Raw genomic sequence first — 25342 nt, 5'->3', positions numbered from 1 at the left:
GCTGAGGAAAGTGACAGGAAAGGGAGTGAAAGGAAAGAAGAGCAGCAGGAGGAGGCCCAACAGAAAAAGAGGACCAACAGCAAGAAGAAGGCCATCAAGAAGCCCATCAAGAAGAAGCCCAGCAAGAAGACGCCCAACAAAGTGAGACAAGCAACTCATCAGGAAAGTCAGAAGAGACACAGATACAAAGAAGAGAAGAAGACACAAACACAGGTACAGACACAGAAGAAGAGGAAGATAAAGGCCAAGATCTGCACAGAGAAATAGAAGGTAAAACAGATGGACAGAATATAGATAAAGTTTTTTTTCAAGAACAAATGAGAGCCTTAAAAGAATGGTTGACATTAGAATTTAGTGAAATGAAAAGAAAAATGAAAAGTACAGAAGAAAAAGTGAATAGAATAGCTGGTCATGACAGAAATAGGGAAAAGATAGAAAATGTGGAAGAACGAGAAACAGCTGTCGAAATGGAAGTGAATGACTTAAGAAGAAAATTGGAAGAAAGTGACAAAAAAGTTAGAGTCACAGGAGTTGTTCGCTCAGAAGATGGAAATAATGGAAAATTATAGTAGGCGAAACAACATAAAGATAGTGGGACTAAAGGAAGATGAAGAAGGCACAAGTATGAAAGATTTTATAAAAGGATGGATCCCAAAAGTCCTGGGAACAACAGAAATGCAGAAAGGAATGGAAATAGAAAGGGCACACAAAACACTAGCTCCGAAACCACAGACACATCAAAAACCAAGATCTGTTTTAGTAAAATTTTTGAGATATACAACAAGAGAAAATATACTGGAGCAGGCAAGGAATAAAATTAGAGAAGACAATAAACCATTGGAATACAAGGGTCAAAAAATATTTTTTTACCCAGACACAAGTTTTGAACTCTTAAAGAGGAAGGAGTTTAATACAGCAAAATTGATCCAATGGAAAAAAGGTTATAAATTAATGTTAAGACATCCAGCTGTGCTTAAAATATTTATCCCTGGGGAGCAAAACAGACTGTTCTCGGATCCGGAGGAAGCACGAGAATTTGCAGAACAGCTGCAGGACAGAAGGAGAGATGAAGAGATGTAACAAGAATGAAGAATGGCAATAAAATATATATAAAGATGTAAAAATAATGTATATATAAGAACTAAAGAAGGGAAAGAGAAGGGAAGAAAGGACGTAAGGGGGAAAAAAAAAGAGGGTGAACTTTGTTATATGTGTTTAAAAAAAGTCTTTTCTGGGGGGGGATTGGGTGGGAGAGAATAACCGTCACTGCGAAATCAGTTGACGCTTGCGAGCGGGTTCGCAATCCAAATGGAGAGGGGAGTTGTGGTTGCCCGGCAAGGGATAAGGGGCAAGTCAGAGAGGGGGAGGGGGACATTTGGGGCCAAGGGAATATTGGATGTGGGAGTTGTTGAAGTATTTTATGTTTTAAATGTGTTGTCATACATCGAGTTTAAAAAGGGAAAACTGAGAGATGAAAATGGGGAAAAGGGGGATGGTGGTGGTGAGGAAGCGGAAATGAGGTGTAAACAGTATGAGATAGCCATGTTGAATTATATATATTAACATAACCAAATTAAATGGAAGAGGCTATTAAATTTACTGAAAAAAGAAAAAAATAGACATAGCATTTGTGCAGGAAACGCATCTAATAAATTAAAGAGAGACTGGGTAGGGCACGTAGCAGCAGCATCATACAATTCAAAAGCAAAAGGTGAAGCTATATTAATCAATAAAAATGTACCAATCAAAATAGAGGAGGAAATAATAGATCCAGCAGGGCAGTATGTAATGATAAAGTGTCAGATATATTCAGAATTTTATCAATATATATACACCTAATGAAGAGGATCAAGATATTTTTTTGAAGATTGTAGATACGCAAGGGAATATATTGATAGGAGGGAATTTTAACCTTAATTTGGATCTAATGTTGGATAAAACTGGACAAAAGACTAGCAAAAAGAATAAAGTGGCCAAATTTATGGTTAAATCAATGCAGGAAATGAAACTTATGGATATATAGAGGAGGCAGCACCCAAGAGAGAAGGAATACTCATGTTATTCGAGTACGCATAAAACATATTCAAGGATTGATATGTTTTTGTTGTCGGCCCATATTCAAGGGAGAGTTATGAAAACAGAATATAAAGCTAGATTGCTATCTGATCATCCACCCCTGTTATTAGCAATAGAACTGGAGGACATCCCACCAAGAACATAGAGATTGAGGTTAAACTTCATGCTACTTGAAAGGCAGGAATTTAGAGAGTTTATTGAACACCGAATTAAAATGTATTTTGAAATAAATACGGAATCAGTGAAAGACAAATTTATATTATGGAATGCAATGAAAGCCTTCATTAGAGGACAGATAATAAGTTATGTAACTAAGATGAAGAAGGTCTACAATTGGGAAATAGAGCAGTTGGAAAGGGAGATAGCAAGTACAGAAAAGGAACTAGCAACAAGGGATGATATAACAAAAAGAAGAGAATTGGCAGACAAAAAAATAAAATACGAAACATTACAAACGAATAAGGTGGAGAAGAACATAATGAAAATAAAGCAAAAGTATTACGAGCTGGGAGAAAAAACACACAAAATATTAGCCTGGCAACTTAAAACAGAACAAGCTGAAAGAACTGTATTGGCATCGAGGAAAAAGGACAAACAAATTACATATAAACCAACAGAGATTAATGAGAACTTTAAGGAATTTTATGAACTGAGAAACTGAGAAAATTGAACTGCTGAAATTGCAAGAAGAGGAACAAAACAAACTGATAAAACCATTTGAACTAGAGGAAGTACAGGATATATTAATAAAGCTGCCGAACAATAAAATGCCTGGACAGGATGGATTCCCAATAGAATTTTATAAAACATTTAAAGAGTTATTAATTCCTCCTCTCCTGGAAGTAATGAACCAGAAAGAAAGAAACACAAAACTTTCCAGATTCATGTAAGACAGCAATAATTACAGTAATACCAAAGACGGGGAAGGATCCACTAACACCAGTATCATTTAGACCAATATCTCTACTTAATTCAGACTATAAGATAATAGCGAAATTATTAGCAAACAGATTGGCTGACTGTGTACCAAAAATAGTAAAACAAGATCAAACTGGATTTATTAAGAAAAGATGAACAGCGGATAATGTCTGTAAATTTATCAATTTAATTCATGCAGTTCAAAAGAAATAAGATGTCAACAGTGGCTGTTGCTTTAGACGCAGAAAAAGCTTTTGACAGGGTAGAATGGAATTATTTATTCAAAGTATTACAGAGGTTTAATCAGCAAGAAAAATATATTAATTAGATTAAAGCATTATATAATGCACCATTGGTGATGGTAAAAGTAAATGGATATGTATCAAACCAATTTAAATTAAGTAGGTCAACTAGGCAGGGATGTCCATTATCTCCCTCACTGTTCACTTTAGCAATAGAACCATTGTCAGAACTGATAAGAAAAGAAAAGAAAAAGGATAAAAATAAAGGAGAAGGAGTATAAAATCAGTTTATTTACAGATGACATCATAGTATACTTAACCGAACCAGAAATATCAATAAAAGAACTACATAAGAAATTGAAGGAGTATGGAGAAATATCGGGGTACAAGATCAACACAAATAAAAGTGAAGTGATGTCAATGAGTAATGCGGATTATACAGAATTTAAAAAAGAATCACCATTTCAATAGCAAACACAAGCAATCCGATAGCTAGGTATTAGGTTAGATAATAATTTAAGCCACTTGTACAAATTAAATTATCAGCCACTAATAAAGAAATTGCAGGAAGACTTAGAACATTGGAAATAATTACCGTTAACATTGAAAGGGAAGGTAAATTGCATTAAAATGAATGTTTTCCCAAGGATACAATACTTATTTCAATCGTTACCAATTCCCTTAACAGAGAAATTCTTTAATGAACTAAAGAGAATAATAAGGAAATTTTTATGAAAAGGGAGGGAAATCGAGGAGAGCGTTAGATAAATTAACAGAGAGGTACAACCAAGTTGGTTTGCAGTTACCAAACTTTAAAAATTATTATAGAGCAGCACAATTATGGTATTTATCAGATTTTTTACCAGACAAGGGAAAAACCAGATTGGACTAAGATAGAGCTAGATAAAATAGGGGAGAAGGTACTGGAACATATACTTGAAAAGTGGGATGAAAACCTGGTACGATATAAAACTTCACCAGTATTGCATAATTTAGGACGTCAAGCGCTGAAGAGCTGGCTCTGAATGGGCAACTAAAGCGGCATCATCTGCAAAGAGTAGTTCACGGACAAGTTTCTCTTGTGTCTTGGTGTGAGCTTGCAGGCGCCTCAGATTGAAGAGACTGCCATCCGTGCGGTACCGGATGTAAACAGCGTCTTCATTGTTGGGGTCTTTCATGGCTTGGTTCAGCATCATGCTGAAGAAGATTGAAAAGAGGGTTGGTCCTGCTTTGCGGAAACTTCCAAAATGTTTGGCCTGGAAGTCAGCCTGAAGAAAACTGAGGTCCTCCATCAGCCAGCTCCCCACCATGACTACCAGCCCCCCCACATCTCCATCGGGCACACAAAACTCAAAACGGTCAACCAGTTTACCTATCTCGGCTGCACCATTTCATCAGATGCAAGGATCGACAATGAGATAGACAACAGACTCGCCAAGGCAAATAGCGCCTTTGGAAGACTACACAAAAGAGGCTGGAAAAACAACCAACTGAAAAACCTCACAAAGATAAGCGTATACAGAGCTGTTGTCATACCCACACTCCTGTTCGGCTCCGAATCATGGGTCCTCTACCGGCACCACCTACAGCTCCTAGAACGCTTCCACCAGCGTTGTCTCCGCTCCATCCTCAACATCCATTGGAGCGCTCACACCCCTAACGTCGAGGTACTCGAGATGGCAGAGGTCGACAGCATCGAGTCCACGCTGCTGAAGATCCAGCTGCGCTGGATGGGTCACGTCTCCAGAATGGAGGACCATCGCCTTCCCAAGATCGTATTATATGGCGAGCTCTCCACTGGCCACCGTGACAGAGGTGCACCAAAGAAAAGGTACAAGGACTGCCTAAAGAAATCTCTTGGTGCCTGCCACATTGACCACCGCCAGTGGGCTGATAACGCCTCAAACCGTGCATCTTGGCGCCTCACAGTTTGGCGGGCAGCAGCCTCCTTTGAAGAAGACCGCAGAGCCCACCTCACTGACAAAAGGCAAAGGAGGAAAAACCCAACACCCAACCCCAACCAACCAATTTTCCCTTGCAACCGCTGCAATCGTGTCTGCCTGTCCCGCATCGGACTGGTCAGCCACAAACGAGCCTGCAGCTGACGTGGACTTTTTACCCCCTCCATAAATCTTCGTCCGCGAAGCCAAGCCAAAGAAGAAGATTGCATAATTTACTCAATATATGGAAGAAGATTCACTTAGAAAGGAAAAAAACAAATGACCAAATACCAAAATTATTATTGACGCAAAATCAGCTAACCTTTCCTTAAGAGAATGGAGAGAAAAGGAATTAAAGGAATAGAAAATTGTTTTTTGGGAAATAAATTATTATCATTTGAACAAATGAAGTACAAATATGGAATAACTCATGGTACAATGTTTGTATACCATCAACTGAAGGCCTACTTAAAGGATAATTGGGAAACAGACTAAGATTACCAGAAGGAAGCAGCTTTTAATATGTGATTGCAGACACAATGATAATTAATAGATTTATAACGAACATGTACATTAAGCTGCAAGATAAGGAAAATTATGAAATAAGCTATAAACCCAAACAAAAGTGGGAAAAAGATTTAAACATAAAGATAAAAAATGAAACATGGGAAAAGTTATGTTCTGGAACTATGAAGAATATAATAAACTCAAGGTTATGCATAATACAGTATAATTGGTTACACAGGTTATATATCACACCCCAAAAGTTAAAAAAATGGGATCCAACATTATCAGGTAGATGTTTTCGCTGTCAGAAGGAAATGGGAACAACAGTACATGCAATTTGGGCATGTGTGAAAGTGAAAACGTTTTGGGAAGATCTAAATCTGATATTAAATAAAATCACAAAAAACCCCAAAAAATCCAGAGATCTTTCTTCTAAATAATATAAGTAGTAAAGAATTAGGCCTCAAAATGGATGGAGCGCAAAAAAGATTTATTATGATAGCCTTAGCAGTAGCAAAAAAATGTATAATGTACAACTGATTAAATACAATTACAGTACAACTCCAATTACCCGAAATGGTTGTGACTGGGCCTATTTAAGATAAATGGTTTCTTTTCAGAAAACCGGTCATTTTTTAAACACAGCCCAGTAGCAACAGCAAATCACTTGTAACAGTGTTTAAACAGTGTTTTAAGCATTAAAATAATGTTTAATTCTCACAAAAAAAAAACGGTGGCCACCACCAATCACCAAAACTTCCCCACCGAGGCCCCCGCTTGGGAGCCCGAGGGCCCTGGTCAATTTGGCTCCAAATAAATTTCAGATGAATGAGGATGTCTGAAATTTTTTTTTTAAATTTTGGATAACTGAGGATTTTGAAGAATTCGATTCTGAATAATCAGTTGCACTGTATTGTATGGTCAATTGGCAACGGCCATAACTACAAGGTGATTAAGGATACGTTTCTTTTTAAAAAGTGACAAGAGGTGTGGGAGAAACTTTGCCGTTGATTGGATAGTGACTTGGGAGCATTTACTCGCCAATGGGGCAGTTTCACGTCCGATCTGAAATACAGCACTTCCAACAACCGAGCTGGTCTCCAGAACAGCCCCTAAAAGAGTCTCAGCCTAGATTGTTGTGCTCAAGTCCTTCCAGTCTACTGCTTCAGAGACTCTCACTAAGATGTTTTCACAAAGATAATTTCTGGCTTCACAGCCGCTGACACCAGAGCAGCAAATCACCTTTCAAGAATAATCAACTTTACTGTTTGCTCAACCATGAATCCAGTGCACTGCAAGCACCAAAAACCTGTGGTTGCCTCCTCACTGACCTACCTTTCCATGGGTGTTCAGCGCAGACAGAGCTGCATCCAACATGCATTTTCTGACTTCAGGGTGACGGTCATTCAAGGCTTCAGGCACGTAGAATTGGAACAGCAGCTTGACCTGCTCTCCATTGAAGTACTGGGAAAGCTTGTTCAAAGCAAGAGCAATTCCACACCTGTGAGAGAAAGCTCTCCATTACAAATGGTTCCGCTTTTAAAATAAAACAGCACAGAGCATGCCAAGCAGATACAGCAGAGGTCTGAAAATCCTGATTGCTCGGGGGGTTGGATTCCCGGCCAGTGCTTCAAGAATTAAAATTTAAGTTGGAATAAAGAGATGAAACAGGTAAATTTTGATCATTCATTCATTAGCAAACACGCCTCGCTTCAATTATCAAAAGCAGCAGTTTTAAAGAAAAATAAAGTGGTTGCTTATTGCCGCTGTGCATCAAAAAGTTTGGATTCTCAGGTGGTCTAGAGTTCTACTGTAAATAGTAACTTGTTGCCAGAGAGCCCTTGGTTCTACTGCATCTATTGGGTGATTTTCCACAGGAATGCAAAAGGTGGCTTTAACCAAGCTAGTCTGCAGAGGCTGGGGCTCAATGCAGTACACGAGCGTGCTGGAGAAGCTCAGAAGGTCACAGGCAGCATCCATTGGAAAGAAAGGCACAAGTCTACAGATGCAGGGGCGGAGTGCAACGCACAATAACCCAGGCCCGAAACATTCGTCACCCTCCACTTCTGCGGGACCCGCTGTGTTTCTCCAGCACTTTTGGGGATTGCAAAAGATGGCTTCCGGTTTAACAAGGAGAAACAGCGCAAGCCAATCTGCCCCTCGTCAAGTCCACTGACCTTTGCTGGAAGGCATGCAAATGCATCAAAATTGAGCACTGGGTCAGGAACAGTTCCTTTTCTGGTCACTACTTCGGTGAAATAAATCTCACCACTTGGATGAGATCCTGAAGGGAAACCGGAATTTTCACAATCCCTACAATTCTTAACTTAAAAATGTCTTTTGGTGTCAACACTTGGGGTCACTGACCCTGTCTCCGACCATTGTATTGCTGATAATGCTCACTGCCCCTGAGGCCATTTACTTTACCCAATGCATACTGACTTGTGTCTTCAATTAAGATGCTGAACTTAATCTATGACAGTCACAATCTGTTTGTTCACTTTTTTAAAAAAGCACGCTGTGTTGTAACCTCGATGCACACTCATCACTGGTTGAAAAATAAAGGGAAGAATGCTGCAGCTGTAAGCGAAGGTGTTCAAAGGTCAGGGATATCAGGACTTCACTGCATGGACTGAATGCTCAGATAGCTGGCCTTGGCAAGAACGACAAAACTAAATTCCACCTCGGTTTGATGTCAGGGAACAAGAGGGTACACAAAGGGCAGCAAGGAGGGACAATGGAAGAAAAGGCACCCTTTGCAGTACAACTCTGAGACACAGTACCTGGCTTCCCACTGATCAGGCGGAGACTCTGATATCACTCGACCAAGGGCATCCAACACTGGAGGCGGCATCTGCACAGAGCAATTAGATTTATCAGCAACAACCAGCGATTGAATGCTAAACATTGAAAGGGAATCAAAAAATGAATTCAAGGAATAATTTCCAAATAAATATTTTTCAAGTCTAGTCTGGTCTGGTCTAGACAATATACAGGTCCTGCAACCTTGGGCAATGCAGCACTGAAATCACACGGTTTATACAGGTGCTCCCCCGACTTACAATTTTCAAAGTTACAATGGTACTTTCAATTTCGAATTCTGATCTGTTTCACGTTTGCGATATGCGATACGCTACTCTCTCTTGATGTTGGGCTGCACAAGTGTATCGTACAGCACACTCTCTCACGATGCTGACCTAGACACGCTTGCATTCTCTGCAGCGAACACGCAAACATGTGCACTGTGAACAACCCTGTGAAATTGGTGACCCTGTTGATTTAGCATCCCCACCATCTAGCAATTAATTTTAGTTCAATGCTTCAAATATACTTCATGCCCAGCATGCCTTCAGCTGTGTACGATAATGTGTGAAATAAAGGTATTCAAAATTTAATTATAAAACTGGCAGTATTTTTCTAGGCTTGCAATATTTTATGACTTCAGATGGATTTTCCAGAATGCAACTCCATTATAAGTTGAGGAGCGTCTGTATCTGTATCGCAAATTTCACTGTTCATCTCAACATATCAAATATCTGCATGTTTCAGCATTTCTAAAACTTTAATAAATTTAGACATACAACACAGCACCAGGCCCTTTTGGCCCATTAGCCCGTGCCGCTCAATTACCCCCAACTGACCATAGGTTTCGAAGGGTGGGTAAACCTACGAAGACCCAGGGAGAACATACAAACTCCTTACAGACAGCATGGGATTCGAACCCCGGTCCCGATCGCTGGCGCTGTAACAGGATTGCGCTGTGCCCATCATGCTGCCCCACAGTTGAAAAGGTCATGAAAATCAGCAATCCCACAGGATTATCAGCAGAATTTTTTCAGAAAATTCTCTTCTTTGAAGCTTCTGAACTTGGCAAGCTGAACATTTTTGCTCAGTGGTGTGCTCTGGCTTCACACCTTGACTGAGTACTGGCATAACCCAAAATAAACGGAATTTGATTTAGAGAATTCAAAAGAAATGACCACATGCAAAACTAAATTCTCTCTCCTCCTCCCCTCACCCCAGTTATTTGTAGAGTCCCAGAAGTAAACAAAGAAAAAGCAGGAATCGACACTTCCAAATTTAGACAAAGATCTATTTCATTTTTTTTCCCTGCGTTTTTCTTGTGAACTCACGTAAAGCTTCTCGTGGTAAATTTCAATCAGCTTCGCCATCACTTCCGCAGCCTGCCGCTTATACTGGGCCACGGCATTGGACAGTGCTTCCGCTCCTGCCTGGCGAATTGCTTCCTCATGATATATCACATCCTTAATCAGCAGCGAGCAGAGAGCTGGCTCAAACTCCAGGCCCATGGTGTCCCACAACCTGAAAGACAGTCAGATGGACAATGTGGAGAGTCATTCAGTGTAGTTTATCTGATGTAATGCCATCCCAACCAGTAGTAATCTCACAGCCTTCTATGAGTCAGATGATGACATTATAGGCCTTGTTCACTCACCCACCCCAATACCTCAGCTAATTACAGTAAAACCCCTGGTATCCAGGGATTGGTAGATGGCAGCTAAGTGAATGCTAGCCATTGTGTGTTGCATGGATTGGCAAACTGACCACTAGGGGGCGCCGATTTTAAACTCGCAATTTTTCCCTACAGTCATGCGTCACTTCGCGTCCACGATATGTTCTGTGAAGGCTACAAGACTCAAGAGACACGCGATACACGAGATTGAATGCTGCTGCCTACGAGTCGAAGCAAACTCTTTTTATTTGTAAGTAGGGGAAGTTCACATTAAAATAATGATAGAAAGTCCAGTACATACATAAGCCAGTAACATAGGTCTTATGACTATCAAAGCACATGTACTGTACTATTATACACCTGGCAGCACGATTGCTTTGTTTCCATCAGACATGAGAAACACGTGTTGCGTGTGGGCAGCTGTTGCACCCGCTATGTCCCATTCTCCAATCGGGATTTCTGAACTCTATTATAACCTTATGGGACATTATGCGGTCGGATGTTGGCCAAAAGGATGTTATTTTTCGCGACTGTTTTGCGCGGTTGCTTGAGGTTGCCAGTTATTTGAAATTCCTCATAATGGATATTTTACTGTACTCTACCTAAAATAATACTTCAGAGTTTTCCAAATCATAAATCTTCCGAATGGTTCAAAACCAGTCATCAAATTTATGGTGCACTTGTTATAACCAAGGGACATAAATGTTTTACAGTCAATTTCATACTTTCCAAAATGTAATCACTGCTGTAATCTCAGACGCAACAACTAATTTCCAGGCAGGAAAATAATCAGTTTCAGTAATATTGACTGAGGAATAAATATCGTCTCAGAGAGTGGCATGAATGCCCTTCCCACTCTTCAAATTCACGCCATGGCATCTTTTAAAACCAGTTGAGAAAGCCAAGGGTGAATATCTCTACTGGAAGAAGAGAAATTAAACATACAGCATTTCTGCAGAATTGTACCCTGAACTAAAAAGGCACAATGCTAAAGTAAAACCATAATTATGGAAACATTATGGATGAGGTGACGAGTTTTGTGCAGACGAGTCACTTCAGCAAGATTGTGCCCACGAAGCACCTGGGCCACGGTGCCCAGCGCGCAAATCCTCTTGATGTCCTTGCACAGGACTACTTGTGGAAATGATGGGCAGGGACAGTACAGGAACCTCAGGCCCGAAACGTCAATGAGATATCTTTGACTCCTCTTGACACTGGAATGACCAGCTGAGTTCCTCAGTGCGTTTTTACAAGTTCACAGCACAGCAGTTTTCTTCATCTGCCACGTACTAGAAATTGGTTTGAGACATTAAGTTGGTTTAAGATATTCTCAATGCTGGAGGAAGGTCAGCCTATTTACTTCACCTTAGAAAAAGATGGACTATTTACTATCTGGTGAGGAAATATTAAATTATAAACATTTTTGTCCAGGAAAGCCATTACATTTATCATGATTTGGATTTAAGTAAATGAGTCCTCACTTTTTAGCCTGGAGTCTGTTCTCATCGTCCACATCAAACTGGGAAACCCACACTCTGCGCAGCAGATTCAGTCCGTTCTTCTCATCACTGTCTATGGTGGGTAGCACCATATACATCTCCAGCAATCCCTGCAGAACAGCAGAGGGACAAGATAACCACAACCTAAAAAGTATGCCTTAAACTTCAAAAGGCCAACATTGCAGCTCCATTGTTATCACCCATGGATCAGTGGCAGAGCTTTAAGGATCAGAACTTTTTCTCACGAATAGGTCACATTTGTTTTGAGGCAGCACTAACAATGCAAATATTGCTTTAAATTATTTAAAAATAAATAGGTCAAGATTTCATATTTATTGTCAGAGAACTCCAATTATCCAAAATCTTCATTTATCCAAAAATTTTTTGGAGCCGAATTGACCTCACAGGTTGAAATAAATTCACTCGGTGAGAAATTAGAACGGTTGTCCTTGTTTCAGTTAACTCCCATCTCTCTCTCTCCTTCCATTTCTTCTTTACCTTTCCCTATTGACTTTTCTCTCCAACTCTCCCTCTCAAACTGCATGTCGCTGTCTCCCAGCCGCAAGCGGTCAGAAGAATCCCTTGTCCTGGTGTCATCGAGGAGAGTGGTCTCCTGGGCAGGAACGGGGACCTCAAGTTCCAGGGTGTAACCTCCCATCCTCCTCCTTCCCTCACCCACACAACGAATCCTCCCCTCGGCCTACTTCGCCGGTATGTGTGTGCAGTAGGCCTGGGGAGGATTCAGAGTCAGCACTCCAGTGTCGGGGACAGGAGCTCCGGGGACCTGGGACAGGAGTCCGCCTATTCGCCAGTGAGTGTTCCACTGGCCTGGGAAGCCTCCCCAGGGATTAGCAGTGGATTCGTTTTGGGGATCGGCAGCGGTGGTTGGGTTCATCTCGGTGATCGGTGGCCATGTTGGGTTTGTCTTAGTGTTCGGTGGCGGCCAGCAATTTTTGGTGAGAATTAAACATTATTTTAATGCTTAAAAAGCCTTCCTTTGTTGTTTGTTGTTTAAACACTGAATCAAGTGATTTGCTGTTATTACTAGGCTGTTTTTTAAAAAATGACCAGTTCTCTGAAAAAAAAATTATCTGACATAGGCCCGGTCCCGACCATTTCAGATATTCAGTCGTACTGTACAAACATGACATCACATACAACCTTAAGATTCCTTTTTTTTTGCGGGCAAGGCAGAATTACCACTTACTAGTAGAACAAAAAACTGTACACAGCGCATACATGTAAACAATTGAAGAACTGTGAACAGATATTGAATGTAAACAAACTGACTGTGCAATAGAGAAAGAATAAAAATAAATAAAGTGCACAAGTCAGAGTCCTTAAATGTGTCCTTGATTGAGTTTGTCGGTGAGGACTCTGATGGGGGAGGGGTAGCAGCTGTTGGAGACCTGGTGATGCGAGACTTGTGGCACCTGTACTTCTTCGCTGACAGCAGCAGCGAGAACAGAGCGTGTGCCAGGTAGTGTGGATCCTTGATGATTGCTGCTGCTCTCCGACGGCAGCGTTCCCTGTAAATGTTCTCGATATTGGGATGGGTTTTGCCTGTGACGTCCTGGGCTGGGTCCACTACCTTTTGGAGAGCTTTACACTCAGGGCCATTGGTGTTCCCATACCAGACCATGATGCAGCCGGTCAACACAGTGTGGAAATGTGCCAGGGTTTCTGGTGTCATACCAAACCTCTGCAAACGCCTGTCATGATTTCTTCACAATGCCATTAGTGTGTGTGTCCAGGAGAGATTCTCTGACATAGTGACGCTCAAGAACTAAATTTGTTAACTCTCTCCACCTCTGATTCTGAAATGAACACTGGATTGTACACCTCTGGGTTACCTTTCCTAAAGTCAACAGTCAGCTTCTAAGTTTGTGCAGCATGGTTGGCATAGTGCAATGCTATTACAGCCCCAGCGATGGGCACCAGGGCTCAAGTCCACGCCATTAGGAGTTTGTATGTTCTTTTCTTGCCTGCATGGGTTTTCCCCGGGGGCTCCAGTTTCCTCCCACCATTTAAAATGTACCGGGGGAATAGGTGAATTGGGTGGTATGGGCTCGTGGGTCGAAATGGCCTGTTCCCCTGTGAATGAATGAAAGTGGTTGCCTGTGGTTTCATTGTCCATTCAGGAATCTGATGGCAGCAAGGAAGAAGCTGTCCTTGTGTTGCTGAGGGCTCATCTTCAGGCTCCTGATGGTAGCAAAATGAAGAGTGCATGGCCATTGGGGTTGGGGAGGTCCTTGAGGAGAGAGGCTGCATTCTTCAGACACCTTCTTGTAGATGTCCTCAAGGGAGTGAAAACTGGTGCCCATGATGTCGCTGGCCGAGTTAACAACTCTCTGGAGCGTCAAAAGACTACAAGTTCACAACCAGTTTCTGACAATTCTTCTTCTATGGTCTTCAGGGGTGTGGGGAGCAGGACAGGAGAACCCACTCCGATGTTCACATCAACGATACTGAAGTTGAGACGGTGGATAGCATTTCCAGTGACCTGACCTGGATCAACCATGTCGACACCACAGTCAAGAAAGCACACCCATGCCTCTACTTTAATGGGCCAAGTTGATAATCAGTGAGGAGACATTTCCAATTCATGCTCACTGTGGTCTTCCGATGAGGAAGTCAAGGATCCAGTTGCAGAGGAGGGTGCAGAGGCCCAGAGGGGGCAATTAGAGGGAAGGGATGAATGGATGAGGGAGCCCCGGAAGAGAGGGGAGGGGATAGGTCAACAAGGGATAGCACTTTTGGACATCTTGCGCCTTTACTTTTTTTTTGGAATAAGTTATGCAAGATGTTTTGGTTGTGAACTCCCAATTTTAGCGCCTATGGATAAACGCATGACCACAAACAGGAAAAATGAAGTGGGGTGGTCAAGAGGCCAGAGATAAAAGAATTCAGAATAGGAGGGATTTGAACCCAGGAGCATTTAAGATTGGTTGCACTGGAAGACCAGGAATGAATACAGCTGACCATCTCTCCATTGTTAATGAACAGAAAATATTAATGGAAGATTTGTTACCCTTAGAGCAGCATCCCGCACTGCAGAACATGGCGACAACAGAGCTTGCAATAGGACATCAATCTCCTCCTGTTCAGCATATGCACATCCTTCCTCTCCACTGCTGCTGGCACACAAAGATGTCAGAGTATTTGATGCCAGAACCTAAAAAAAGATAGGATTTTAAAACTTCACAAATTAAATAGAATCCAGAGTTCTCTTTCCATCTATTTGCTGCTTTCTTGAACACCATTTGCAGAATCTGGGAAACAGACATGGCACTCCTTACAGACTTACTAGCTTATGGAACTTTGCAATGTAAACCATCTGTACCATTTATCAGGGAAAGTGTTAACCTGTTACTCTTCAAGATACAACAAAATGTAATACTTTATATATTCATGCTTTCCAAAGACAATTTCTTCAAGTCCCTGCAACAAGACGCATTGAGTTAAGCAGTCACTTACAGACAAAGTAGTTGCTTGCATTTTGGGCACATAACTGTTAACCTGTACACGAGTCTGGAATTATAAGAATTTATTTTTCTTATTTGTACAAGGCAACTCATCAAAAGTGCAATCTGGTAAAGCAGACATACCAAGACACGTCTGCTCAAATTTTCTCAACGAGTTTTACAAACCCTATATTTGATACGTGAAAGAAAAATAGAAAGGAATGGGCACTTTAAGAGAGCAGGAGCCTGTGAAGTAGAAGATATGTCTTTCTTTGGCTTGGCTTCGCGGACGAAGATTTATGGAGGGGGTAAAAAGTCCACGTCAGCTGCAGGCTCGTTTGTGGCTGACCAGTCCGATGCGGGACAGGCAGACACGATTGCAGCGGTTGCAAGGGAAAATTGGTTGGTTGGGGTTGGGTGTTGGGTTTTTCCTCCTTTGCCTTTTGTCAGTGAGGTAGGCTCTGCGGTCTTCTTCAAAGGAGGCTGCTGCCCGCCAAACTGTGAGGCGCCAAGATGCACGGTTTGAGGCGTTATCAGCCCACTGGCGGTGGTCAATGTGGCAGGCACCAAGAGATTTCTTTAGGCAGTCCTTGTACCTTTTCTTTGGTGCACCTCTGTCACGGTGGCCAGTGGAGAGCTCGCCATATAATACGATCTTGGGAAGGCGATGGTCCTCCATTCTGGAGACGTGACCCATCCAGCGCAGCTGGATCTTCAGCAGCGTGGACTCGATGCTGTCGACCTCTGCCATCTCGAGTACTTCGACGTTAGGGATGTAAGCGCTCCAATGGATGTTGAGGATGGAGCGGAGACAACGCTGGTGGAAGCGTTCTAGGAGCCGTAGGTGGTGCCGGTAGAGGACCCATGATTCGGAGCCGAACAGGAGTGTGGGTATGACAACGGCTCTGTATACGCTTATCTTTGTGAGGTTTTTCAGTTGGTTGTTTTTCCAGACTCTTTTGTGTAGTCTTCCAAAGGCGCTATTTGCCTTGGCGAGTCTGTTGTCTATCTCATTGTCGATCCTTGCATCTGATGAAATGGTGCAGCCGAGATAGGTAAACTGGTTGACCGTTTTGAGTTTTGTGTGCCCGATGGAGATGTGGGGGGGCTGGTAGTCATGGTGGGGAGCTGGCTGATGGAGGACCTCAGTTTTCTTCAGGCTGACTTCCAGGCCAAACATTTTGGCCTCTCGGACCGAATCATGTCCATGCGACTCCCACTTCAAAACAAGCGTCACATCACCCTCATCAGTGTCTATGCTCCAACCCTCCAGGCGGAACCAGCAGAAAAGAACAAGTTCTACACCGACCTGCGCAACCTCATCCAACGTACCCCTACAGCCGACAAGGTTGTCATCCTGGGCGACTTCAACGCTCGTGTCGGCAAAGACTCAGAAACCTGGCCAGGAATCCTGGGCAAGCATGGCGTCGGCAAGTGCAACGACAATGGGCGCCTCCTGTTGGAGCTCTGCGCAGAACAGCGGCTTGTCATTACAAACACCCTTTTTCAGCAGAGGGACAGCCTTAAGACCACCTGGATGCATCCCCGATCCAAACACTGGCACCTCCTGGACTACATCCTGGTGCGAGAAAGTGACAAACAAGATGTGCTCCACACCAGGGTCATGCCTAGCGCGGAATGCCACACTGACCACCGGCTGGTTCGCTGCAAGCTCAACCTTCACTTCAAGCCAAAGCCCAGGAACAATAAAGCCCCCAGAAAGAGGTTCAATGTTGGAAAACTGCAGTCAGACGAAGCGAGAGGAAACTTCCAGGCAAACCTCAAAGCAAAGCTCGACGTTGCAACCCGCCTCACGGACCCGTCCCCTGAAACCCTCTGGGATCAGTTGAAGACTACCATACTGCAATCCACTGAAGAGGTACTGGGCTTCTCCTCCAGGAAAAACAAGGACTGGTTTGACGAAAACAGCCAGGAAATCCAGGAGCTGCTGGCAAAGAAGCGAGCTGCCCACCAGGCTCACCTTACAAAGCCGTCCTGTCCAGAGAAGAAACAAGCCTTCCGTCGCGCATGCAGCCATCTTCAGCGCAAACTCCGGGAGATCCAAAATGAGTGGTGGACTAGCCTCGCCAAACGAACACAGCTCAGCGCGGACATTGGCGACTTCAGGGGTTTCTACGAGGCTCTAAAGGCTGTGTACGGCCCCTCACCCCAAGTCCAAAGCCCGCTGCGCAGCTCAGACGGCAAAGTCCTCCTCAGCGACAAGATCTCCATCCTCAACCGATGGTCAGAACACTTCCAATCTCTTTTCAGTACCAACCGCTCAGTCCAAGATTCCGCCCTGCTCCAGCTCCCTCAACAGCCCCTAAGGCTAGAGCTGGATGAGGTTCCCACCCTGGATGAGACATATAAGGCAATCGAACAACTGAAAAGTGGCAAAGCAGCAGGTATGGATGGAATCCCCCCAGAAGTCTGGAGAAGATATGTAACATTTTGAATTAATACATGGAATCTATCTTTATGGGAGAAGGGACAATGTAAGCATTGATATTAAGGGAAGAAAAAAAAAGCGGTGTTTGAAGTATTCAGGCCTTGGATCTTTGGTGTTTAAAAGCAAGGCAACAAACCGAACAAGATCTGAATATATTTTTCCAATGCTCTTTAGCAATAGGTGGTAAGCTGGCAAATTGCTGATGTGGTCCTGCTGTTTAAAAAGGGATAAGCCAACTGTCTCACGCCAGTAATAGGAAAATTTCAGTGGCAGCACAAGTCAACTTTTTTTGACGCATAGGTCAACAAGGGATATGTAATGGGAAGTTCTGTTTCATTGATATCCAGGAGTGCTGAGGAGAATGAGGAATTGCTTAAAGGAGCAAGGGGAACCCGGACATTCCAAAATTTGTTCATAGTCTTAAACTACCTGTTAACAGCTTCTACGTGTATGATGGTTGCAAAGGAACTGATGGCACCATGCTGATTACTATCCGCTGAGCTGATCGATGCAGAGGTGCTCAAGACCGATATAGAAAATGCTTGCAGCAGGAGGTAGCTGTGAACCTCTAATCAAGGGAGGCTGGCAAAGATATGCAGGTGTACAAATGTATCAGCAGCATCCTCGGCTCGGAACTGGTTCGAGGCTCACTTGGTTATGGATCATTGTAAGCTTCATGAGTGAGACTCGATATCAACAGGCATTGCGAATAAATGGTGTGTGGTTTGAAGTACATTGGGTCTGAAGATATTCCCTATGTCTGAACTGGGAAAAGGACGTAGCTCCACAAGAATATCTGATGTGGTTTGGACACATGATCTCAGTCAGACAAATAACCAAATCCAACATTAGAGATTAAAGAAACAAAAACAAAAATGGATGCTAGGATCAAAAATTGCTCTGCTCAATGCTAGTTTTAGTAATTGGAGGCACTGATTAGGTCACTTCTTCTTATGGGATATGGAAATTAAGCACAGAGAGCTCAATTAAAATAATTGACAATGGCTTCAAAACAGGTTGCATGATTCAAGACAACCCTCCCCAATAAATAGGATGGGATTGCCAAATCTATAACTCTGAGGTCAAAGACCATGGAGGGTCGAGCAAGAAAAACGGGAACGCAAGTGCTTCTTGAAGAAGAAAGACTGGACAAGCAAGGAAATGAAGTTAGTATAGAAATTTGGAATTAAATTAAAAGGGAATGCATGAAAGCAATAAAAGCAAAATAGAGCACTACAGTTGTCGTAGCATTTAACACCACACTGTTATGTCAGCAGCAATGGGGACCAGGGTTCGAATCCTGCGCTGTAAGGTGCCCGATCATCCCACCCTTCAGAATGTAGTTAATTGGGCATGGACCAAAATGGCCTGTTACCATGCCGTGTGTCTAAGCTTTTAAAAATTTCTTAAAAAGTACAAGGAAAATGCTGGGAAACTAAGTTAAGAACATGCAGAAACTTTAATAATTAAAAGAGCAAAAAGAAAACCAAGGAAACAGCTGAACAAGGTTCCTAATAAATACTTTTAGGTGAACAATGGCAATATTGTACTTATGGAGGAAGTGTGTGAAATGGACAAGATAAGCAGAGTGAAGGTATTGAAGGTTTGGACATCTCCCTCTGCAAGTGGTTTAAGTGCACTCTTGAATGGACAGCATTAGGGTTAGAAACTGCAAAGATTTTGTTCTATTTTTTCAAGTTTTCTGAAGGAAGAATGCTAACATTATACTGGGAGGAAGGGAAAACCAAGCAATTAGATGCCAGCTGGTTTAACTTCTACATGCAAATTATTGGAATTAATTCTAAAACCTAAACCTTCAGTTAGAAAGACATAGATTAATTAAAGACAGCCACCATGAAGTTGTTCTTTGCCCAAACATGGAACATTGAGGGCGTACCAAGGATGGTCAATGAGGGTAATCTGATCTATTTTGATTCTGGCAAGTTTTCACAAGGACCCATGTGGTCGGCTGGTCAATGGGATGCAAAGGTAAAAGTGGGAAACTGGATCCAAAGCCACTGGAGTTGGATGGCAGGAAATAGACAGCAATGAGTGACAGGTGTTTCGTAACTGGAAGGTTATTTCAGGGACGAGCAGAGGGGATTTTCAGGATATTGCCAAAAAAATTAATTGTGAGGAATAATTGAATCATGCGCTCCTGCTTTCCTTGGAAAGCAGTAGTGGAGACAGAGATATCCGAGAATGAGGTCAAAATAAAGAGCAAATATCGACTTCTCTTCACAAAGAACCAAGAGACTGGGGTAGAGATTTAAAATAATTGGTGATCAGATTGGAAAGGAGACAAGGAAAATTATTTCCATCCAGTAACTTGCTGGGGTCAGGACCTCATTGTTGGAGCAGGTGGACAAGATGGAAACATTCATCACTTTGAAAATATTCTAGAATGTGTACTTGAAGAGCTGTCATCTGCTGGTCTGTGATCCTGGTGCTGGGAGGTGGAATCAAGGTGTTTTGGAATGCCAATGTACTGTAAGTCAAATGGCTTCCTTTTGCTTTGTAAATGTTGTATGTATAATTCTGCTTTGAGAACAAGAATCCATCAATGGACTTGATACGCAAGCTCAAAATTGGCAAACTGAATTACATGCAGAGAAGAATGAGGTCAGGCCTGAGGAAGGGCAAATGAAGTGAGGAAGATGTTATAAACAGTAGGACACTAAAACATGCACAGGATCAAAAGGAGCATAGGGTGAGTACATGTACCCAAATCTTTGAAGATCACATCCAATCACTCATGAAGGGATTCCTGCCTTTATTAGCTGAGTGTAGTAGACAAGAGGAGTATGGTCATGAGATTACAGAGTAAGTATCATCTTACACAGTAAACGTTCAGCAGTGCATAATGCTATTGTAGTGCCAGCGACCTGAGTTTGAACCTGGCAGTGTATGTAAGGAGTTTGTACGTCCTCCCTGTGTCTGCGTTTCTTTTGAATACTCTGGTTTCCTCCCACCCTTCAAAAAATGCACAAGGGTTGTTGGTCACATGGCTCATGGATCAGAAGGGCCTGGTACATTGCGGGGGTGGGGTGGAAGTGGGGAAACCAGGCTCTTGGGTCAGAAGGGCCTGTTACCATGGTGTATGTTCAAAGATAGGGTGCACCTGGTGTACTGCGTTCAATTCAGATCATGATCATTGTGGGGGCACAAGGGTTGAACGAAAAGACACAGAGGAGATTCATGAGGATTTTGCCAGGACACTGTCTAAGCTGGAGTCACTTTCCTCAGTACAAAGGAGACGGGAGGAGAGACTTGTCTGGGTTTTTATAAAATCACAGGAGTCCTAGGCAGGGTAAAAAAAAAACAAACACCCATTTCCTTGGCAGAACTGTCAGTAATTCAGAAACAGATTGAAAGAAGGGTTCGAGGAGATCGACAAAAACTATTGCTGTAACAAGCACTGGGGATCCTGTAAAGCAGAAACACCAGCCACTTTTAAAACATGCCTGGTTGATCACCTGAAGAACATAACTTGCAAGGGTACGGACCAAGAATTGGGAAGGGGGAGCAATCTTTGGCCTACAAGCAGGAAATTCTAGTAAATTGTCCACAATTTTAATCTGGTCTCTTGAACTTACTCAAAGTATAACTAACCCGAGTGAGAAAATTCAAGCCGACTCTGAGGGACTTGAAAACATTCAAAATAAAAGGTTTAATGTTAGAGGCCTCATCTGACAGCTTTAATGTGAAGGTTCCAAAGCGCTTTGCCGTCAGCAGCGGGGGAGATTTTCCTGACAGCTTGTGCAAAATGTAAACTAACAGGTTCTTTCACTGCTTTCCGTAGAACCTTGTGTACAAATTTCCACCTCTGATTCCAAGATTCTAACAATTACCATTGCAAACTACCTACAAGAGGGTGAAGTTGCAAGATTATGAATTAAATAATTTGGAATGTCTTTCAAACAAGGTGACCAATGGGGCATGTGGCCTTCAAAAGCACATCAGAAACCTTTCACTGGCTGCCAGCCATGGTGAACAACGGTAAATAAGGAAAAGTGTTTGCAGTGACGTGAAAGAAGAAATAGAACCCCAGAGAGACTCTGCTCGAGTGCAATCTCCTCAAGTGGAATGTCATCATGGACGCATACAGGAGACGGCAGATGCTGTAATCTGAAGCCAAGCACAATCTGCTGGAGGAAGCCAATGGGCCAAGCAGCATCAGGACCCAGATGAAGAGCTTCTGCTTGAAACCTCTACCATCCCTTTTCTCGCTGATGCTGCTTGACCAGCGGTCCCTCTCGAAAAGTGTGCAGTACCACTGAGCAGATCAGGAATGGAGAGAAACAGTCTGATGGTAGAGCAGCTGTTAAGGACCCACGTAGAGAGGGGAGCGGAGACACAGTGCTCCTGCAGGGTCCAACTGCCCAGTCTGACTGCCGTTAAAGGAGCTGACAGTAGTTTTATTTAAAATCCCATGACGGTGAGGCCTACACCCAAGATGGTGGCACCTATGATTGGCAGCAGCCATGAGGGGTTGTGGACTCCAGAGAAGCAGAGGACTAGAGCAGGGCACCAGAGAATGGGGAGACACATGCCCATCTGAAAAGGAGGAGCAGAGGAGACAACCCACAGGACGGTGACCACAGCAGCGGACCAGCGAGGGGCTCTGCGGCTGACCCAAAGGCGTGGTGGGCTGCTGGTGACTCAAGGCGAGGAACCCAGGCAGGCTGAGAGCTGCTGGAGACTGCAGTCGAGGGATTCATACCGTGGTGTGGACTGCTGGAGACTGGTTGAAGGGGTCCCAGGTATCAGAACCGGGATACGAGGGGGTGCCGAGGGGTTCCCGATTGAGTCGGAGGTTTGGATCAGGAGCTCGGGTTGCCAATGGTTTGGACTGGACTCTGTGGCTGCGGGACTGATGGAGGTGAATCCACGGAAACTTGGGGACTCTCTTTTGCTTTTCTTTCTCTGACTGTAAGAGGCGCTTTAGGCAATTTCTGCCAAGGGCGAATCTTGATTTATACTACAGAAGTGCTGTATTCTGGCATCGTCCAAGATCCAAAGCAATTTAACTGGAATGGAAATCCACTATTAGCCCTCATCAACAAACAAAATCTCCATGAATGAAACTGCCCCCAAGGAGATGAGCGCAAGAAATCCAAGTTCAAAAGGTTCAAACCTGTGAAGCACAAGGTTTAAAAATTACACAAAAAATAAATTGAAATAAAACCTCAACCTTTGTTTGCAGGATGAAGGAGGCTTAGAATTTACCTGGAGTCGTGGTGAGGCAGTGGCCATGACCCTGGTCAGCAGGAGTAGCATTGCCATTCGTGGCAGCAGTTCAGGTCCAGTCTGAAAAGAACAATCAGTCGTACGTTATTATAGAACCTTTGCCAGCAGGAGGGTGGGGGGAAACACGGTTGGTGCATTAGTCAGCGCAACACCATTACAGTGGTCGAGACTGAGGTTCGAATCCCACACTGTCTGCAAGGAGTTTATAGATTCTCCCCGAGTCTATGTGGGTTTCCCCTTGCGGGGTGGGGGGGAGGGGGGTTGGCACCAGTTTTCCCCAATCGTTCGAACATACCGGGGGTTGTAGGTCAATTGGCTGTAATTGGGCGTCATGGGCCGGTCTAAATTTTTTTTTAAAAAGGCGCAGGATTGTGAATGAAGCTTAGATCATCACACAAACCAACCTCCCCTCCATCCACTTTATCTTCAACTCCTGCTTCCTCAGGAAAGCAGTCAACATATTTAAAGGACACATCCCACCCCCATCACACTCTCTTCTCCCCTCTCCTGTTGGCAGAGTAAGAAAATCCATTAGTACAAAATGATACCTGGCTCGCACTGTTTAATGGTACTTTTCTCTTTAGTACTGCACCCTGCACTTCTGTTTGATGTGACACTATCTCTGCACCTTTGCTTTTATTCTTGCACGACTTGGTGCACTGTGTATCAGGTGACTTGCTTGGACAGATGCAAAACAGTTTTCATTGTATCTTAGTACATGTGACAAACAATTTAATTCAATTTTAATTCTTGATGAATGAACATCTAATGGTCAGGAGTGTGGGCTGTTGGCTGCTCTTTATTTGGACTTCATTGTGGGGTACACCAAGGCATTGTCAGTAAATTCCCCGTTATCCGTAATTCAAACCGGCAAAAACTTTTGCAGACAACGCGTTAAAAAAAGTGAAAGTTTCAAAATGGCGCCCTCTAGGGGTTAATTTGCCAGTCATGCAATCTCAAGTCCCCAGTAAATACATCTGTCCAAAGGTTTTACTGTATCCAGAATGGCTACCTGGACATGACAGCTCACCTCTATGGTAAAAGGAGAGTCTGCATCACATGTTTTAATCTGGACCAATGCTGTGGCAACAGTGGACAACACTTCACACAGATAATTATAAATTTAATCAGCAAACCTTCCATTCAAAATGTATACAGGAAGGAGAGTAAAAACTTGGCTGAATGGTGCTCCAACAATAGCCTTGCACTCAAAGTCACCAAAACCAAGGAGCTGATTGTTGATTTCAGGATGGGAAAGTCAGAGGTGTACGACCCAGTGATCATTGGGGGAACAGAGGTGGAGAGGGTAATTTAGGTTCTTGGGAGTCACTATCTCGGAGGATCTTTCCTGGACCCAATGCACCAATGGCATCGTGAACAAACCACATCAGCGCCTCTACTTCCTCAGGAGTTTGTGGAGGTTTGGTATGACACCAAAAACACTGGCAAATTTCTACAGAGGTGTGGTGGGAAGTATGCTGACCGGCTGCATCATAGTCTGGTTTGGGGCATCAATACCCCTGAGCATAAAGCACCCCCCTAAAGGTAGTGAACAGAGCCCAGGACATTACAGGTAAAAACCCTCTCCACCATCAAGAACACCGCCGTTAGAGAGCAGGTGCAATCTTCAAGGATCCACTCAGCACACGCTGTGTTCTTGCTGCTGCCATCAGGAAAGAGGTATTCAGATATAATTCAGATATAACATGAGGAGTGCCAAGCTCCAGGCAGGAATGGGGATGTCTGGAAAAATGCAAGTAAAGTGAAACTCCAATTTAGCTTGCTTCACGGTGAGATTTTATGGACGCCAATAATTGCGTTTATAACGGGGTTTCACTGTATAGGTGCCTCAAGACTTGGACCACCAGATTCAGGAACAGCTGCTACCCCTCCATCATAAGACTCCTCAATGACAAACTCAATCAGGGACTCATTTAAGGACTCTGACTTGAGCACTTTATAAATTTTTTAAAAATTCTCTCTGTATTTACATTCGTTATCTGTTTCCAGCTATTTATTTATTTATTTATTTACGTGTCTGTTGAGTAGTTTTCTTTTGTACAACCAATAAGTGGTAATTCTGATGCACCCGCAGGAAAAAGAATCTCAGGTTTGTATGTGATATCACTCTGACAATAAATCTGAAATTCACCAATGTGGTGTTTATAGTTATTTTTTCCTTTAATCCTGAAGATCTTTCCTTTGTGATTTCATTTTTTCGATTTTTATTTTAGATTGAAGCTCTCGAACATTCCAGTTCCATGCACCACAGTCCTTCTCATGTTGTCTTTCTAATTGCTCTTCCAGCTTGAAGACCGAATTAGCTCAGAAAGTTAGGATCTTGGCAATGTTAGGGGAATAAATTTGGACAGTGCCAGCTTCGTCCTTTGGCATCACACATTATTAGACTTCAGAAGTATTGGCTGCAAGGTATTCAGTATATCGGGAGAAAGTGCAAGGCACTGATTCAAACACAATTTATTTCACAAATAGCATCAGCGGAGGTAGTAACAAGGGCAAATG

At 43.0% G+C, this 25342-nt stretch overlaps 1 protein-coding gene across 2 annotated transcripts in view; it reads right to left on the bottom strand.

The window, feature by feature from the left end:
- gcn1 (GCN1 activator of EIF2AK4) overlaps window positions 1-25342 on the bottom strand; it is a 177220-nt gene that overhangs the window by 60834 nt on the left and 91044 nt on the right. For both annotated transcript variants that reach the window (XR_011356331.1, XM_069933655.1), the window contains exons 27-32: window positions 22799-22879; window positions 14688-14831; window positions 11639-11766; window positions 9817-10006; window positions 8467-8537; window positions 7019-7184 (exon numbers count right to left, since the gene is read on the bottom strand). Coding sequence is in view for 1 of the 2 variants with exons in the window: in XM_069933655.1 (XP_069789756.1) it covers window positions 7019-7184; window positions 8467-8537; window positions 9817-10006; window positions 11639-11766; window positions 14688-14831; window positions 22799-22879 (780 nt within the window). In the remaining variant the exon portion in view is untranslated. The remainder of the gene's footprint in view (window positions 1-7018; window positions 7185-8466; window positions 8538-9816; window positions 10007-11638; window positions 11767-14687; window positions 14832-22798; window positions 22880-25342) is intronic.

This window comes from Narcine bancroftii, chromosome 4, assembly GCF_036971445.1.
Source record: "Narcine bancroftii isolate sNarBan1 chromosome 4, sNarBan1.hap1, whole genome shotgun sequence".
In the NCBI taxonomy this organism is placed as follows: domain Eukaryota; kingdom Metazoa; phylum Chordata; class Chondrichthyes; order Torpediniformes; family Narcinidae; genus Narcine; species Narcine bancroftii.
Note: the sequence above shows the minus strand (reverse complement) of the source record. Positions and strands in the feature narration are given on the sequence as shown.